Source organism: Motacilla alba, chromosome 2, assembly GCF_015832195.1.
Source record: "Motacilla alba alba isolate MOTALB_02 chromosome 2, Motacilla_alba_V1.0_pri, whole genome shotgun sequence".
NCBI lineage: Eukaryota > Metazoa > Chordata > Aves > Passeriformes > Motacillidae > Motacilla > Motacilla alba.
Genome location: NC_052017.1, coordinates 91,410,086 through 91,428,881, shown reverse-complemented (window position 1 = coordinate 91,428,881; position 18,796 = coordinate 91,410,086). Strand labels below are relative to the sequence as shown.

Below are 18,796 nucleotides of genomic sequence, written 5' to 3'. Positions count from 1 at the left end.
AAGTAGTGATTCCATAAGAAACCGTACTTCTTATGTCACATGAATGTTTGCTACCTTGGAATAATTTGAAAGATTTAACATATTAGTGGATAACTGAAATTTCCATCCTTGTTGCCTGCACACATTCTACTGCTTTAAAAATAAACACAATTTCTGTTTTGACAAATTTTACTACATATTGAGCTTATTCTTCAATAAGACAAAACCAACTTTTTTTAAAAGTGAAATGATCAACTTCAACACCTATGCACTTCTAGCTGCTTAGCTTTTTATTAATGACAGAATCTAGTTGCAATACTGAACATGTTTTTACCCTTCTTCTCCAAAACATCAAGTTCTTCATATCTTTGCCTTATCAAGAAAGGGGGAACTTTAAGCAAAGACAAACCTGTTCAGCTGGAACTTGTTTTAAGAGTGCATATGAATTACTGAAACCAACTGCTCAAATGCCAATATAATATGACTACCATAAATATACAGCAACTAGCGCTCCATGAGAAAAATAGAACTGGACCAACACTGCTCTAAACCATGCAGCTGAGGCATTGGGTTAAGAGGGAAAAAAAAAGGTAGCAAAAGCAACAAATAGACAAACAAAATACTTAAATGAAAACTACAGCTGGGTCATTGTCCTCATCTAGTCCCCCCAAACTGATGCAAAACATACTGGTTTAACTTGCACTCTAAAGGGAATATAAGGGAAGACAAGTGGACAAGCCAATCTCCATAACACTGTTTAAACTCTACCATTTACCTTAGTGCAGCAGCTTGTTTGTACTTCTGAATAACAAAATCCTTTTAAAAGCACAGAATCACAGCCATTGTGATTCAGCTCATCCTTATCTGATGCTGAAGGCAATGATGGTTAGAACTAAACAAGGGATAAACAATGGAGCAGAACAGCAAACATATGGATGATTCTGTGGCAATTAGCAGTTCAACTTAAATTCTGACCCTCTTCCACTTTCACTATGACACAGTCATGTTATGCTCTGCAATCTCCACCACAACGAACCCACATGTAACCACCCCATTTGCTAACCTGAGATCTAGAGCTTTCAGCACTAATACTACCCATATCAGTATGACTCTCCTTGTGCTACAGATTTTATTTTTCTTTCAGCGTGACTGAGATACCACTTTTCCTCAAATTACCTGCTAATACTGCAGCAAGAGGCTAAGGTATTGTTTGTACCACTATCAAAAGACAGCTACAATAATTTTTGATGCAGCCACTCGTAGTATATGAAGTATTTGCTCACACATTAAAACCACTGAGATTCAGTCCAGCGTTGCTCCTCCCTCTTTTTCTGAGAAATCAAAATGAGGAACACCTCAGAAAGTCAAAATTACAAGCTTGCTAAAATACAATGGCATTTTGATGATCTCTGCTTATCATTCCCTTAACATCAGAACTCTGAACTTTAGAATAAAGCCACTTAAAACATAATCTGAACTTACATTACTTTGGTTATTTTATTTTCTTCATTCCAGGCATAATTGTGATGCACACTCCACAAACTTCCACTCTACACATGCAAACTGCCAATCATAGCGTATTAAAGCTCTTGGGACATCCATTAGCTTGTCTCTAGCAAACAATTTTTGGGCTAGCTTTTATTATTTGCTACCTTAAAATGACATATGAGTGCTTAATGGAAAAGATCTTTCCAAATAAGCAGTGATTCTGTGTAATATAAATACTACTTCACAGCTGCATTCTAATTGACAAGTTGGCATTGGAAAAATCTCCCAATTCAAATGAGGAGGTAAAAAAAAAAAAAAAAGGATATCTTTTTACAAATTAATCTATTGGCTTATCTTCTAGGGAAAAGCACTGATTAAAGCAATGCTGCCTGAACCTGAAGAGAAAAATTCACCTTTGGGACCACAGCTGCATGTACCTTGAAGAATGAGAGGCTAATTTCAGACTGTGTAAGACCTATTTTCTTTCTGTCCTCAACAGCTGCTAAGGTCCTGCACATATGCAGTCAATTTATCCTGGATAATTCTCGACAGCCAAAGAATAAATAATGTAGACGACCGGACACATACCACAGATATTTTGAAATGCACAAAAGAGAATCATACAGAGATTGGTCTACTTCTCTTGAAGGAATATTAGACCTGCCAGCTTCAAGCTGACTCCCACAAAAACATCCAAGCAAGTATTCCAGACTGGTCCTAAAAATAGTCTGAACACACTAACATGGTGCAGTGCTTGAACTGGGAGCAAGGTTCGGACACCCTGGCTCTGCAACCAACCAGCTCCATGCAGCAATCTTACTGCTCTCAACAGGGAAGCCTGCTGCCACCAAAACTGTTACCAAAATCCACAGTGAGGTATCACAGCTATTTAATGGCTTATTTTAAAATATTTATTTTCTATATAACAACAATTATATGTAGACATTTGCATAGGTTTAGCAAATTATGCTGGCTTATGTTAACAGAAAAAAATTCTAAAAAGGCCTCTCCCCCTTCAATTATGCCTTTTTAACCAAAGCAGATTTAAATGCCATTCGAAGGTAATTGCTGAGAGGCTTGAACACTCGCTGAGCTCCCTTCACTAATTAACGGATCATTAGTAGGAAAGAACCCCTAACTGTTCACCCCCTGCACCACATACTGTCTTAATTACCTTTGTGAAGCAACCGATTTGTCTTTCAGTTATTGTGCCCAAAATCCCAAGTGAATTGACTCAACAGGGAGAAGGAAAAAAAAAAAAAAGGAAAAAAGTTGTTTCATACACACGTTTATGAAAATTCATAATTTGTATGACTGGCAAAGAATCTAGGAGCTAAGTGTTTCTAGCAAGAGTTAAGAAAGGGGATTTCAGTAAATTATGAGAGTCAAAAGTGATAGACTGACTAAAGGAACAAAAAGCTTTTCTTGGGATTACAAATATGGATACATCACTGAAAAGCTTTCCCTTTGTGCAGCTTTTGAGAAAGTTAATTATATCATCACTTCATAATCACGACAGCTATGGGAAACAGCAAAACACTATCACAGCTGTTGTTTGCTTTTTCCAGACCATTGGAACAGGCACCTATTCCTTGCCTTTCAAAATACTTCCTTGCAGAGCTCCTAATGAACAAGTTCTCTCTGTGTTTATGCCCAATTGCCACACGAATACAGTTGGAGACAAAATATAAGCTTTACTGCCAGTTATTTTACAACAGAGATTAGACTGCTCTTCTTCGCTCATTTTCACAAATCTATGAAAATAAAACCCAAAAAACCCTTGCAGACATTCATAGTTTTTTTTGGATGCACCTCAATGAAACACACAAGAAACAGGCAAGAATCACTGATGCCAAACAAGACAGAAGACAGGCTGGCTGCAAAAAACATGCCAAGGAACCAGGTCATTTACTACACTCCATTTCTAGAGTTCTAGGTTCTGCTCAGGTTCCTGTTTCCCGAACATCATTTAAGATACAAAGTTTCAGTCATTACAGAAATCTAAGCCACAGAGCAGTATCTTGCTTTGAAACAATGTAGCAAACCATATACCTGAAATATCTCCGTAAAATAACATAACCTTCATTTTGGTCCCAAAGTGAAGCAGCTGGGAGACTCCAACACATAAAACAGGGAAAATTACATCTTCCAGGAAACAAGATTTTGGACCTCCTGTGTTTCACTTCATTGCCACTGCTAATGCAACTTTTACATAGATGACTGGGGCTCACACTAAATCCCATCTATAATCTATTCCAATATTTATTTTTTACCTTAAAATGTGTACCTCACAGGACCATTGAATAAAGTGACAAGACTTGAAGGCATTTGAATCTTAATTCAGTTCACTCATAAAAAACAGCTGGGAAAGTCAATAGGACCCACTGCTGACCTTCAAGGAGAACCTCTTCAGAGCTCAAAACCAATCCACTCCACTGGGCAGAAAGCTGGCATGGCAGAAGACTTGCACAGGTTAGCACAGAATTTCTGGATGAGTTTAAAAAAAAAAAAGAGGGGAGCAGACAGAAGGTAGAGGTAAGAAAAATACTTGATAGGAAGAGAGAAACACTGCTTGAGCTGGCAGCAGTACAAGCTCAGCTGGAGTTGAGAGAGGGATGTTAGGGTAAGCTGGCAACAAAAGGAAGAGAGGAAGAGTAAGAAAATTGTAGGCTGCTGCTCAGCTAGCAGGGGACATAGAGACAAAGTACACAGATAAAGCTTAGACACTCAATGTTGTCTTTGGCTTATTTTATACTAATGAGGTCTGCGCCCATAGCAGAGTTCCAGGGAAAAGAAGCATTACTCACATGAGTAGAAGACCAAGTTAGAAAGCTCTTCTGCAACTGGGACGTATACAGAGACACAGAACCAGATCGAATGGGGTTTTTTTTTCCTCAGGGTCACCAGGAGAATTATGGAAACAAATTTTCTTTCCAGAAGCCACATCCATCCAGCATATATTTGGAATAAGTAAATCAATCTGTTTTCTGTGGCAAGACATTTAGCTCTGTAAACAAGGAAAGTGTACTGGATGCTGTTTGCCTTGACTTTAGCAAGCTTCTAACACAGGACCTCAAAGGATCCTTAGACTTAAATTGTTGATGCATGCACTGAATAAGTGAACTATGAAGTGAGTGACACAGCAGCTGAACTGCTGAGCTCAAAGGGCTGTAACCAAAGATACCATGTCCGAGTGGCCTCCAAGGAAGTTTCTCCAGACCAATACTGGGTTCAAGATTTGTCTGTAATAATAACCAGAAAGATGGAACAGAGTGCCTTCCCAGCAGCTCCCGAGGATACAGGAACTGGGGGGAGTGTTTTATAAGCTAGAGGGAATATCTGCTATTCAGAGATACCTCAAATGGCTGGAGAAGTGGCCTGACAGAAACCTTGCAAAGTTCCACAAAGGCAAAGTCCTGTATCTCTGTTGGAATAACAGGCTGGGAGCCAACCAGATGGAAAACAGCTTTGAAGAAAAGATCTTGGTGAGCAAGTCGAACAGGAGTCAGAAGCATGACCTTGCAGCAGAGACAACCACACACTGGGCTATGTTAGCAAAAGTGCAGCCAGAAGACCACAGGAAGTGATTCTTTCCTTTCATCTGGCACTTGTGTGAGCACATCTGGAGGATCCTGCCCAGCTTTGGGACCACCTGTACAAGACAATAACATATGGAAGTGAAGCCCAGCAGATGGCTATGAAGGTGAGTAGTGACAGGAGACCAGGGTTTACAAGCAGAGGCTGAGACAGCTGCATTTGCTCATCCTTAAGGAAAAGTTATTACTGCTGCTACCAGTGACCTAATCAGAGGTTATAGAGAAGGCAGAGCCAGACTCTTCCCAAAGATGCAGTGATAGGACAAGAGACAATATATACAATCCACACCTTCAGACAGACTTTTAAAGAAAACATGCAACAAAGTTTTCATTCAACACCAAATCAGGTGACCAGAGAGGTTGCAGAACCTCCATCCTTGGAGTTCTATAAGATAATTGGAAAAAAACCAGAGCAATTCCATCCAAGTTAGTCTTGCACTGAGCAGGGAGTAATATCAGGTGACTTTAAGAAGTCCTTTAAAATTTCAATGATCAAACTTCCAGTGGCAATCAAAAAAACCAGAACTCTACAACTTGATCCTATCAGGTAAACACAGTGAGTCTCTTAATACACCTCTCTCTCAAAGCTTTCTTGCTAAAGCCAGACATAGGTCAAGAAACAAGGGAGGGAAGAAACCCAGAACATTTACCATAATAACAACAGATGAAAAGGAGATTTACTGTGTTCAGATGAAAAGGAGATTTACTGTGTTCAGCAGAAACCTTGTGCTGCATATATGATTACCAGTTATTTGCTGAAAGTATGCCCAGAGCCCCTGCCTTTAGCTAACCATGTGCGATGTTCTGTCCTCGATGCTTTCACCAAACCACTATATGGTTTAAGGCACAGAGCACTGCGCTTTGCTTAGTGCCACCGTAGAGGACATTTTTATGTCCTATCAGCAGTCATAGAGCAGATCTTGAGGATCGCTACCATTAAAGGTCTTTGTGCATGCATGTGACGGAGCTTTGAGGTTTTGGTTCACTCACTTCCTTCACTAGAAGAAGCTCCAAGTCACAGGTGCTTATCTGGAAGACACAGTACTGGAACTTTGCACATGTTTTAATGGCATGAATGCCTCTTAGCTACAAAGGGTCTATTATCAGGGTAGTCAGTTTCTCAGTAGTAGCATATATAAAAATAAGAAAAAGTATAGAATTCTCTCCCAATATGCCTTGTTGCTTTTTGCAAGGCACTTTTACCAAAGCATGGAAACAGTGCTACAGCTGCTTGGAAAAACACAGCATCCTCAACCAGCAGTGAAAAAAACATTCTGAGTTAGTGTTATGCTATAGCAATAACTTTGCAGAATAACTCTTAACAATGTAAAAAGAAATACCAGAGAGATAGTGAATTTGAAAATAAAATTAAAGCTATTCAAACTTCTAAAATCTTACCTATGACTTTTTTAACTAGACAACATGAGCACTTCACATTACTAACAGTTTTGGAAAAGAAAGTTGCATGTGTTTCTAGCGATGGTTAGGATGCTCCTGATGAAAGAAGACACGTCAAGGAGAAAAGAAGGGTAAAGGCAGAACTCTCAAAAGGAAATTTGATCTCATTTCTTTTCCTAATTCTCTGTAAAACACCTCTCCTCCTCTGCTTCTCCAGGAGCTTTCTCCAGTTTGGAGCTTTGGAATAATATTCCTTAGGCTCTGATCTCTTTGCTCTGTATTGCTTCTGCTTACATCCCCACATCTTCCTGTGTTTCCTCCTCTAGACCATCAGACAACTCACTCTCAAATGGGGCAGAGAGAATAATGAATGAGTTATTGCTAATGCATCCAAACCCACTTAAAGCGTTGTTAAAGCACTTGTTTTTGAATTATCTCTAGACTCTCCCGAAGAGGCTTTGAAGAAGGTCTGGTATAAAATTTACAGCATATTTGTACACTTAACTTATGCATGAGACAATTCCCTCCCCTTAAGCAAACAAAATATCTGGAAGCTATACAAGTGAGGCTTATAAAAGAGTCTGCAAGGTGAAAAATTGGTTCTTCTGAATAGCAGCACATAATCCTAAAGTCTTTCAACTGAATTAGGTTTGATTAAACTATATAGAACGTAGTAACTCTACTTTCTTGAGAAAGCAATATGAGGGCCAGTCTCTTGCTTAGGAAAGCTGTCCTGCCAAGAAACATAAAAAACCCCCAACCACACAAAAACCAAAGCAGATTATGGAGGTGAACAATAAAGATATCAAAAGAAAAAGCAAGGAGTGTGTCATCACAGCCACCAGCAACAGAATCTCTGAGATCTTCATGTCAATAACTGATTTATTTTCCAGCATTGTTCAAGCCTTCTGTTCCAAGAAACAGTTCAGTTTCTTCTCTCTTCCCTTCTGAGCACTTCAAACAGAAAACTTGCTTGGCATAGCACTAAGAATACAAGCTGTCTTCACAGGAATTCAAGACTCCCCTGCTTCCCCTCTCCAAAGGGGAATGTTCCTCAGTTGCCTGCTATTTCTTTTAGAAATCATGGTAGATGATGGACAACTCAGAAGTCCTGTGCTACCCTTGAAGGGAACCCATTTCATTGTATAAGGCTCAGTGGCCTAAATTTTGCCTATAATTACAATTTCTGACTCATGCTCATATTCAGAATATAGTATTCGGAGTAGCAGTGTCAATTACAAATTTAGTTTTCTAATGCAAATGCAGAGAGAGGCAAATGCACAGATATATGGTCTAGACACAAAATTTACAGAGTTCAACTTCTCCTTGGGCAACTTATTACACATTTAACACTAAGTTAAAAGACAATTTTTGTTTTATTTTATTTTCATTATTTGGGTACTTGTGTCATATTTTCAAGACATGAAAGGCAGTGTCAGTAAAACAAGAAATAAAACTACTTCCCTACAGTATTTTTTCCAGTGAGGAACCTCCCTCTTCATTTCCCTTATTATCCATTGGTGGCTTCCTCCAGTCAGAGCTTTTGCTCAGGGGCACTGTGCCTGAGCCTTCCAGGGAAGCACTGAGCAATACAAATGCCTCTCAAACACATGCAGAAGAAGCATGTGCAATAGTGTCTTGTTCTAGAATTTTCTTTAAAGGCAAAGTATACCTGACTGCGACTACAGGCAAACACAGAGAATTATTGGATGGAGCAAAGCCAAAGAGCCACACCTTGCCTTAGGGGAGAATCTGATGAGCCACTCTCCCATCAGCATTTATTCCGCTGTCTTGGATTCATCTAAAAGATCTGTCCTGCCCAGTATTAAGCAATATCCCAACAAGGCAGAAACATCTCACTCTCCAAGGGCCCCCATGACATTTCTATGCATTCTCTTATTCTGTTCTTGCAAACATCTGTACAAGACCCTCTGCAGTCTGTGCCGTGCACTGCTCACCCCTCCACTCAGCTCTTGAGGCAGGGGTTGTGCCAGCCTGTACCTCCCCTGTCCTTTCTGCAGTTTCCTTTCAACTCCCAGCAGCCCAGTACAAATGCTGAAAAGCTGGAAGGGCAAAGAGTTGTGCTGGGACTGCAGGTATCCCTTTGCACTGCAATCTCCCTCGTGTCAATCCAAACTTCAGTGACACCAGGGAAGAAGAATATTAGCATGAGACACAAAGCCCTCTTCAACTGCAGTGATCTCCTACTGTCAAACTTTAGACAAGAGAATTTATTCTGATTTGACATTGTATCTTTTCTTCTTTTTTGCAGCATATTAAATTCCCATCTGGAAAAGAAATATGCTTATCCAAAAGTCTGGAAAAGAATTCCTGATAACTTCATTGCTACTACTAAGCAAGACCAGCTTAGTAAGCTGTTTTTGCAGCTACATATCATTGTGTATTCTGTCTCACAAATTCAGTTATCCACAAAATATGCCATGCTCCAAGAGCCTCTGTTAGGTGGCACACCCTTCGGATATGGAGCAGAAGGCCAAGTTGTGCTGCTGGTCTTAAGCATTCAAGGCAGTTGGTTACAAGAAAAACAGTTACCAGAACTTCAAAGTTTATCTGATACATCTCATCAGGAACACTGAGTATCACAAGAAAACAAACAACGCACTTTTACAAAGTTTTTTCAGCCCTTCTAAAGAAAGAGGATCCCCTCACACTCCCTGACTGCTTGGAATGACTTTTCCAAAACCCTGAACAAATCTACTGAAAGGAATGATTCATTGTCTTCATTCATGTAACTAGGCATCTTACAACACAGGACCATGGCTGATAAAACGACGCTGAGTAATTACACAGATAACATTACACTTAATTGTATTTTAAAAAACCCAAACCTCTGAACTGTATTCTTCTTAAAGTTTTATGTATTCCGTTCTTTTAAACCACATTAGAAATGGGCTTAAATGACCCATACACTAAGAATCAGCAGACAAAATACAGAGAAGTTGAAGATCAATAGTTGCAGCTATTTCCTGCTAGTTTTCTTTTTTGTTGGCAAACATAATTCTTATTGATGCATATTTAACTTGTATTGATCAACTGCGCCATGAAGAAAGAAAAACTCACTAACTTGTGCCCACTTTTTCAAATTTGTAGCTGTCTATTTAATGGACACACTCCATGGTGTCTTTAAACAGTACATGCTCCTTGGTTTTTGCTCATTAGTCTGTATGTAAAACAACAGTGAAAACCAATCTAGCACATAAGCAATATTGTTTTAATACACAGATGACTGAAAAGTATGAGGTTCCTAACTTCAGTCTCTCATATCGTGTTCTAGCATGCTACTGCAATCTACATATAAACATTTCAAATGTGTTTTTTCAAACCCTACCAATCGCATGAGTTTTCTGACCCTGAAATGACAGCAAGTTCATACTACTTTAACCAGAGCTTACCCAGGTAGAAGTGCACCTTTCCAACGGATAATGAATACTTCTACTGTTCATTACAGAAGTGTCCTCACATTCCTAACCAGTTCATCCTTTCATTAGCAGCTATATTACTCTGTACTCCTCCTTGGACTTCTATCTACCATTACCTCCAATTATTCTTTAATTTTCTGGCCCATTTTATTCTCCCAAATGTTAAAAATAGATTGACTAAAATCCTTAGTATCTTAAGAGAAAAATGCTTCTGAAATTTATTCGCACAAGTGCCCCTTGGTTCTGCAAGTCCCTTTTGCTATGAAAGGTCCAGAACCTGACCCAATACACCTCTGGAAAAGGAAGAATCACCACACCAGCATGGTTCCTCTTTTTTTTTGTTTCAAAAAAAAAAAAAGAAAAAAAAGAACTATAGTGCAGGCAAGTTATCTCCACAAAACACACACATCAGTGATTGCATTTGTGTACTGGCAAAGCCGGAAGGTGGCTTAGGTCATGCATGTAATGCCAGCCTGAAAAAAAAAAAAAAAGCGATAAAAAAAAAAAAAGCTGTAGTCGGTCAACTAAAGATCACAGAACCAATGAGGCTGGAAAGGGCCTCTGAGATAAACGAGCTCAACCTATGACCCAACACCACCGTGTCAACTACACCACGGCACTGAGTGCCACATCCAGTCATTTCCTGAACATCTCCAGGGACGGTGACTCCACCAGCTCCGCGGGCAGCCCATTCCAGGGTCTAATCGCCCTTGCTGTGGAGAGATTCCTCCTCCTGTCCCACCTACACCTCCCCCGGCGCAGCTCAGGACCACATCCTCCCGCCCCGGCGCTGGCTGCCCGGCAGAAGAGGCCGCCCCCCACCTGGCCACAGCCTCCTTCCAGGGGGCTGCTGAGGGCCCCCGTTAGGGCCGTTCCCGCCGGCTCGGGCACCCGAGGAGCCGGGGCCAGGCCGCACCGCCCGCCCGGCCACTGCCCCGGGCCCGGGCCCGGGCGCGGCCCCACCCCGTGCGCGCAGCCTATCGGCCTCGGCCACACCGCCGGGCCCCGCCGCCGGGGCCGCTCCCTCCCTCCCTGCCGGCCTCCCTCCCTCCCTCCTGCCCGGCCGCCGGCACCTGCTGGGCGGGGGAGGGGAGCGAGAGAGGAGCCCCGAGCAGGGCCCGCCGGCCACCCCAGAGCCGCCCTGCCCGAGCCGGCGCTGGGAAGGGAAGGGCAGCGGGGAGCCGGCGGCTTTTACCAGGAGGAGCAGGAGGCAGCCAGGGTCAGGCAGGAGCGGGAAGATGGCGGGTCTCATGGTAGATCGGGCGCCCGGGAGCGGGGAGGGGAGAAGCGCGGCTCCCACTCTCCGCGGCGGCGGCGGCGGCGGCTCCTCCACTTCCCCCCGTCGCCAGGAAACACCCGGGCAAGTTCCACCGCGGGGCCCGCGCTCCGCCGCGCTCCCGGGGCACGCCGGGAAGCGTAGTTCCGGGAAGGGGAGGGCAAGGAGGAGGAGGAGGAGGGAGGAAGGAAGGAAGGAAAGGAGAGAGAGAGCGGGAGAGGAGGCGTGGAACCCAGAGCGCACCGGGGCTGCCCGTGGGGCGGCGCCTGGAGGCGGCGGCGCGATGAGGAGAAGGGCGGGGTGGAGGTGAGTTACGGGGCGCAGCTGCGGCGCCGGGCAGGGGAGAAGGGAGGGAAGGAAGGAAGGCGGTCTGGGCGAGGCAGGGTTAACCCTTCCCGCCTTGGTGGCGCGGCTGTCCCGTGGCACCGCACCCTCTTCCGCTCTGGATCGCTCCCTGCCAGCCCCCAGCGGCTGTCCGCGTTTCCTTGGGATCCCGCCTTGTACCTTCAGCCGGGACTGGGCTCGCGGGTTGGGCGCAGGGAACAGGAGAAGGGGTTCTTAGGCACTGTGCGCCTTGTGGTCTTCGTGTCCTCGGAGTTTGGGAGGAACTTTCTGCTTGGAAGCCTGTGTGTGACGGGGCAGAGCGGCTGCTGGGCGGGTTGGGAAACTCCCGCTCGGGTGGAACGTCATCGTTGATGTTTATCCCTTGGCGCTTCAAGAGATTTGCGCTTTCTGTCGCTTCCTCAGTTGTAAACGCTGAAAATGAAGAACACCCGAACTTCAGGGGTCGGCGCTCCTCCAGTAAAACTTTGGACCTTGCAGAATACGTACACGCTCTGAGACCTTACAGAGCTGTCTCAAAAAGATCACAGAAGGCTGCGCTTTGCGTTTGTCACATTTCCAGTGCGCACACGAGTGTAAGGAGGGGGACGGGGTGTAACACCATTTAGAAAAAAATCCTTTACATCAGCCTTTTCAAGTTAGGTCTTGTTTGGTTTCAAAGAAAGCCTGACAGGCTCAGACTTTGTGTGGCCCTTCAAAGATCTTGTGGCCTGTCAGTTTCATGAGCTGCAAACACTCTCGCTCACATAGATATACATACAAGTCGTGTATTTTTTATAGTCTGAAATTGGTACTTGGTTTTTATCAGTTCTGCCATGACTACCTTAAGAACTTGTGCTCTTTGATCTGTAAAATGAACATCTTGTGCACTAACTCACATTTGAAAGATCTTTGATATTTTTTCAAAGCTCAGTCTTCACTTGGAACTATCAATAAAATTTGATGGCATGATTGTGCTATCATGTTTAAATTTTAACAACCTCGTGTTCTGCTGAGTAGAAATATGATGTAATTCTTGCTATCTGCGTAATACAAAGTAGACAAAATATTGTAGTTTGGTATGAAATTTCACACACCTTGAAGAGGCCTTGGTGTCCATATGAGTGTCCCTTCATTTTAAGTGACTTGAGAAGGCTAATATTTTTCTACATGTTAGCTTAAAAGGGAATTATTTACTTGATTCCAGTAATATGATGCATATTACAGATATTGCCAATTATGTAGTGTTTTATAAGCAGACCTTTTACTTATTTCTTGATTTTTTTATTGACGACATGTCTCATTTTTTTGTTAATGAGGATCTTTATCAAGCAAGTCTTCCAGACAGAAGTTCATCTGTTTGCTAAATACATGAGAAAAATACCTGAGGAATGTTACAAATTTTCCTTTTCTAGTCCCTCCTAATATTTCAGAACTTCTCTGATGCAGAATTAGCCCATTTAATGGAATCATACTAAGAATTTACTAAGAATTTAGTAGAGATAATGGATTGCTTCTCTCGCCTGTATGATTACTGCCACTTTATGCAGAAGTAACTGTTGCTTTCACCTGGAAACTATTAACATTTTTTCATTAGTAATTATCTTCTGTATGCAGTCAGTTTTATGGAAAATTATTGTTGATGTTATTGGGATGTTTCTGGTGCTTCTCTGAGTTCTTTGGTATTTGCTGAGTTTTATGTTGCTGCCCTTAGATTTCTTATATTTTAGTTTATTTGTTGAGATGTAAAATGTGAAGAAAATGGAGGAACTAGATGGTAAGATCCCCTGAGAAAATGCCTGTGAAGGTGCTGGCACCCATCAGTGCTGATCACTTCTTAAGCACCATCTTCTAAGGGCACAGGAGCTGGCAATTCCAAAATGTCAGGAGTCAAGCACACGAGGTAGCAGGCTGGCTTGGCTGACCAGGGATCTTCTTTTGGAGCTAATGGAAAAAAAGAAGGTGTATGCCCAATGGAAGTAAGGTCAGGTGACACATCAGTTGATGAAATCTCTTTGGATTTCAGTAAAGCTTTCAATACTGTCTCTCAGAGTAGCCTCCTGGACAAAACGTCCAATACACCACTGGATAAACACATCATGTGGTGGGTGAGAAACTGGCTCATGGGTCGGGCACAAAGGGTTACGGTGAATGGGGTGACATCAGACTGGGGACCTGTTACTAGTGGGGCTCTGCAGGGCTTCATCCTCTACCCTGTGATTTTCAATGTCTTCATTATTGACTTGGATGTGCAACTGGAAGGGATACTAAACAAGTTTGCAAATGATACAAAATTGGGAGGAGCTGTTATCTCCATCGAGGGCAAAGAGGCTCTGCAGAGACAGTTCAACAAGTCAGGGGACTGGGCAATCACCAACTGTGTGAAGTTTAACAAGACAAAGTGCCAGATTCTGCACCTGAGTGCGTGGACAGACTGGGGAATGAGATGCTGGAAAGCAGTGCCGTGGAAAGGGACCTGGTCCATGGCAAGTTGAACCTGAGTCAGCAGTGCCCTGGCAGCCAGGAGGGCCAACCCTGTCCTGGGGGACACCAGGCACAGCATCGCCAGCTGGGTAAGGGAGGGGATTGTCCCCCTCTGCTCTGGGCCAGCCTCACCTCCAGTGCTAGGGACAGTTTTGGGTGCCACAATATAAGAGGGATATTAAGCCATTAGAGAGTGTCCAGAGGAAGGCTACAAGGATGGAGAAGGGCCTTGAGGGGAAGCCGTATGAGGAGCAGCTGAGGTCACTTGTTCTGTTCAGCCTGGAGGAGAGGAGACTGAGGGGAGACCTCATTGCAGTCACAGCTTCCTTGTGAGGGACGGACAAGGGGCAGGCACTGATCTCTTCCCTGTGGTCACCAGTGACAGGACCCGAGGGAGTGGCTTGGAGTTGTGTTCAGGGGAGGTTTAGGTTGGATATTAGGAAAAGGTTCTTCACCCAGAGGGTGCTTGGGCACTGGAACAGGATCCCCATGTAAGAAGTCACAGCACTAGCCTGACAGGGTTCAAGAAGTGTTTAGACAATGCTCTGGGGTGTGTGGGGTGACTCTTGGGCATGTTCAGTGCAGGGCCAGGAGCTGGACTTCAGTGGTCCCAGTGTGTCCATTCCAGTTCAGGGTATTCTGTGATTCTATATGCAGGACTATAATAAGCTGATACTTGATAACAAACTTAAACCAATAAAGTTTGAATTAAAGCATGCATGGCAACACTCTGAAGAACAGTCTGTTTGATTTGCACAGAAACACTTTACAGACTTTGGCAAAGCTTATGGACTGAAATTTGTGTTTAAGGCAATGAAACTACAATATGTAGGTATATATTTCTAATGCAGGCTTTTTTCTGGTGAATTTTGGGTAGAGGTAGATTTAATTCACTGATAAAACCCATGTTTTTTCTTTTCTGTTTTTAACAGAAGTTTATTCTCTTTAGCATTGTTTGAATAATGTTAATGACTCATTATGAAAATAATTCTGTATTATTAATGTGGTTTTTCTGTATTATTAATGTGGTTTGGGGTTTTTTTTCTAGAACTGAATTTCTACAAAAAATGTTGGCGGCACAGATCTGACCTACAGTAATACCTTGAAAGAGTATGAATATTTCAGCAAACTGCCTCTTCAGTGGTTCCTCGTTAGCGTCTGAAGTGCATGCTGCTGCTGTTAATGGAGATAAGAGTACCCTCCAAAAGCTAATAGCAGGTAAATGTTTTCACTGTAGATGCATTTGGATTACTTCAGAACTGAAGCTTTTTGGTTTTGACTTACAGCTCTGATCTTTAAGATACTTTTGATGTCTTGGTTATATGTGCTTCTAGAATAAGTGTTGCCCTGAAAATATGACTGATTTTTCTTACTTTTTATTGTGTGTTGCCTTTAATTGGTACTTCTTTGTGAAGTAAAATAGAAAAATGGTAAGTGATAGAACTCCTTTCAGGGAATTTGAAGTTCTGGAGAAGTGCTTCATGCCGAAATACTTTGGTTGCAAATGCTTAATTTTTTTTAATTGCTTTTTGGGAAATTTGATAAATGTGTTTTTACAGATAATTCATTATTGTTTCTGAAGTCTTGTCACTGTGTAGTATGTGTTAAGAAAATGAGCCCAGCCTTATTTATTACTTTGATTCTGATAGACTGGCAATGTTTCTCAAGAGAAATTAAAGGTAATGAGAGAGTCTAGTCTGATTGAATCTGAAGTAAAAAAAAAAAAAATACCATCCATTTAAAAGCTCAGGATTTTGCCTTCCCTTGCCCTCCAGGAATGGTATAGCATTTGGGGTCAGTAGTTTTTAAAAGCAGTATATAGTCTATGTTCCATAAACAGTCTTGCATGTATTTGGAAGGCTGCCATATGATAGGTGAAGACTTGGATTTTTCAGAGCTTCTGATTAAATGCAATTCCAGGTGATACTGAAGAAGCTCTATTTGCTCAGTGTTTTTTGGAAAATCCTATTCCCAGAGCTTAGCAAGGGTTGAAGGACTGTGAAATAGTAAGAAGCACAGTCTGTATTTATGCCACTTACTGTCACTTTTAATGTGTGTGAAGGATTTAACGTTAACAACATGAAACCAGCAGTCAGGTTTCTTTATGTGTCTTCTGCTGACCTGTGTTGAAGACAAGGTGAAAACCTGTGTGGATGTGCTGTCCAAGCTGCACAGAAAGTAGTAAGGGGCTCTTGCTTACAAGGTGTATCTAATGTTCTCAAAATATAACTAGAACTGATTTGACTCCAACAGGAACACATTTGAGGGAACTGACTTTATAGAAGCTGCACTTGTTGAAACAGTTATTTTGGACGTTATTTGTTATAAATATGTGATATTTATATATAAATAGAAATATGTAATATAAATAAATTTGTTATAAAAACAGTTATTTGTTGGACGTTCAGCTTTATTTTGTCATATGATGGTTCAAACATACACTGTTTGCATTTAATGCTATCTGTTTGCTCTTTTTAAAAATATTTTATAAACAGCAGATGATATGGAGATACTTCTAGAAATCTGTGAGATTCAACTACAAAGTAGCTTAAAATATCCAAGTTTCTAAAACAACCTTCTGCCTGCATGTGGAGGTGAAAAAAGTGTGGGCTTTCAAATTCTGAAGAAGCAACAAAGAGTGTTTGCTAACTTCAGTGTGTTTTTGTTAATCTCAGCGCCAAAAGACACATTTTTGCAAACATGAAGGAAATATTTTTTCTTGTTGCTGGTACAGCTTGTCAAATATACCACAAAACAGCCATTAGAACCAGATAAGGAAATTGCTCTTCTTTCAACAATGATCATGCAGCAACAAGATAAAAATGCTGTTTTACTTTTGCACGGGAGAGAAAACTGCACAGTCCTTGTAGCACTTGCTGTACTAGCAAAATTTGGCTTTTCTGCTTTGCCATGTTTTGACAGGATATGACACAGACCTTTCTTTTTCCAGAACTGGACCAAAAAGAAAAAAAGTAAAAAAACCAACCCAAAACTTCTCCTATTGCCTAGCAGAAGAAGAATGCATTAAAGTAATATTTTCAGCTGTTTACCAGTCACTGTTGAAAGTATAACTTGATGCCAGAAGCAAATTGAGCAATTGGTGCTTTTCACTGAATTTCATGACTGCACACAGCAGCAGCAGCTAATTCAGGACAGTACTCCAGCGTTATGTCTGCTGGATTGCTTAACAACACTTTTCTAATGCAGCCAATCTTTGCATCTTGGATACGTAGCTAGAGGTGGATGCAGCAATGGACAGTCCTGACTTTCTTCTCCTTTCAGGGAGGACCTTTTAGCCCCTAAATTCATTATTACTTTTCTCTTCATGCTTTCCCTGTTCAGTTATTAACATAGATGGGGCATTGAGGCTGACTAAACGGTCTCTTGGAGCAGCCCCTCAAACCTCTTTGGTGATTTTTCCTTCTGCCATTTGTAACTTGGTGGAGGGTGCGTGGCTGGGTACAAACATAGATGCTTTATTTGCATATAATTAGAGTATGGATGAATTTTAAAGGAACAGCTGTTTGAAATAATACAGTATGTTCTGGATAATGTGTTCCTTTTGACGCCCTGTGCCAGAAAAAGGCACAGACGGAATCAAAGGTAGGTAGAAAATTTTTTTAGAGAAAGGGGGCTTTGGAACAAAGTATCTCTCTATGTTAACCACTGCTAATGCTTAATCACAGGACTTTCTAAAAAGCCTGTGGGTTAAATGCCATAAAGTACATGCCAAGTGTTAATTGTATAACCAGTGTTCTAACAGAAATGTGCTAATTGTTTGCATTGCATGAGTTGTTGTGTACTGTATCATGTTGTTTTAGAATTGTATGTTCTTGGGCTTTGGGAAATGCTCACAGTATTTTCTTTCCTGTGTTTTACACAACAGTGAACATGTCTTTAATTAACAATTCTTCAGTGTTAAAATCCATCTGTATGATTTTGATCCTAGGGAAAAAGCGAGCAAAAGTTAATTTTGTATTTGAAGGATCATTTTTCATTTTATGCTTTGGGAAGAGGCATCTAATTGTTTTAATTGTTTAAAAGAACAAAATAATGATTATAATAGTCATTATACTGAAGTGTCTGTTCAGTCCAGCTCCTCATTTTAAAACCCTTATCATGCATTGCTTGCATCCAAATGCTTCTAAATCTCTGATGTGATGTTTCATTGTAAATTTTAACTAAACTATGGGTCACAAATATGCAGTTGTGTGCTATTGTTTGATCTTCCTCTCTACTTCTCTCTCACCCGTTCTACATTGTGGGAGGTAGAATAAATCTCGGGTATTGCAGCAGGCAAGATTCTTGGAAGTGACAAGAAAGGGTATGTATTTTAATAATTAGGGAGAATACACACCCTCCTGCTGCCTTTTCTCCTTTTCTGGTTTTAAAAATGCATAGCATTGTTAAGAGTCTGATATGACTTCTTGCATAGAGTGTGAGGAAGTGATGAAGTGCAGCTTTGAGAGCTAAATTTTGGACTTGGGGCCTGGGTTCTGTTGTGATCATGACCCCTGTTGGCAACAAGCTCATAGAATGCATATTCTGGTGGGCTGAGGACTTTTATTCTAAAAGGGAAGGGATCTAAAAAAATCCTTTTTTAGGCAGGTATGTGAAGAGAATTTATTTTTGCCAAAACACATTTTAGGTACGCTATGTACCTAAATGTGAATGTTTTGAGGACAACCTGTGCTTTCTTGATCGCAGAAAGTGGTAATTTGCTGCAGCTGTGAAGTTCACAAGGTGGAGTGGCTGGTGACTTTCATCAGCTTAATCTCCCCTTAGCACCTGATGGTGATATAGTAGCTCCTAGC

At 41.7% G+C, this 18,796-nt stretch overlaps 2 protein-coding genes across 6 annotated transcripts in view; one reads left to right on the top strand and one right to left on the bottom strand.

Moving 5' to 3' along the window:
* The window catches only part of ERP44 (endoplasmic reticulum protein 44), a 47,807-nt gene extending 36,487 nt beyond the window's left edge, over positions 1-11,320 (bottom strand). Inside the window, exon 1 of one of the 2 annotated variants that reach the window (XM_038126233.1) lies at positions 11,097-11,320. In XM_038126233.1, coding sequence (XP_037982161.1) covers positions 11,097-11,153 — 57 coding nt within the window. In that variant the 5' untranslated portion in view covers positions 11,154-11,320. Of the gene's footprint in view, positions 1-10,723; positions 10,877-11,096 lie in introns of those variants that run through there. The other variant, XM_038126242.1, reaches the window with a different exon arrangement.
* A 28-nt stretch (positions 11,321-11,348) lies between these two features.
* Positions 11,349-18,796, top strand: part of INVS (inversin) — an 83,151-nt gene continuing 75,703 nt past the window's right edge. For 2 of the 4 annotated variants that reach the window (XM_038126088.1, XM_038126064.1), the window contains exons 1-2: positions 11,352-11,483; positions 15,031-15,200. In XM_038126088.1, the coding sequence (XP_037982016.1) occupies positions 15,095-15,200 (106 nt within the window). In that variant the 5' untranslated portion in view covers positions 11,352-11,483; positions 15,031-15,094. Of the gene's footprint in view, positions 11,484-11,504; positions 12,095-15,030; positions 15,201-18,796 lie in introns of those variants that run through there. The other 2 variants (XM_038126079.1, XM_038126072.1) reach the window with 2 other exon arrangements.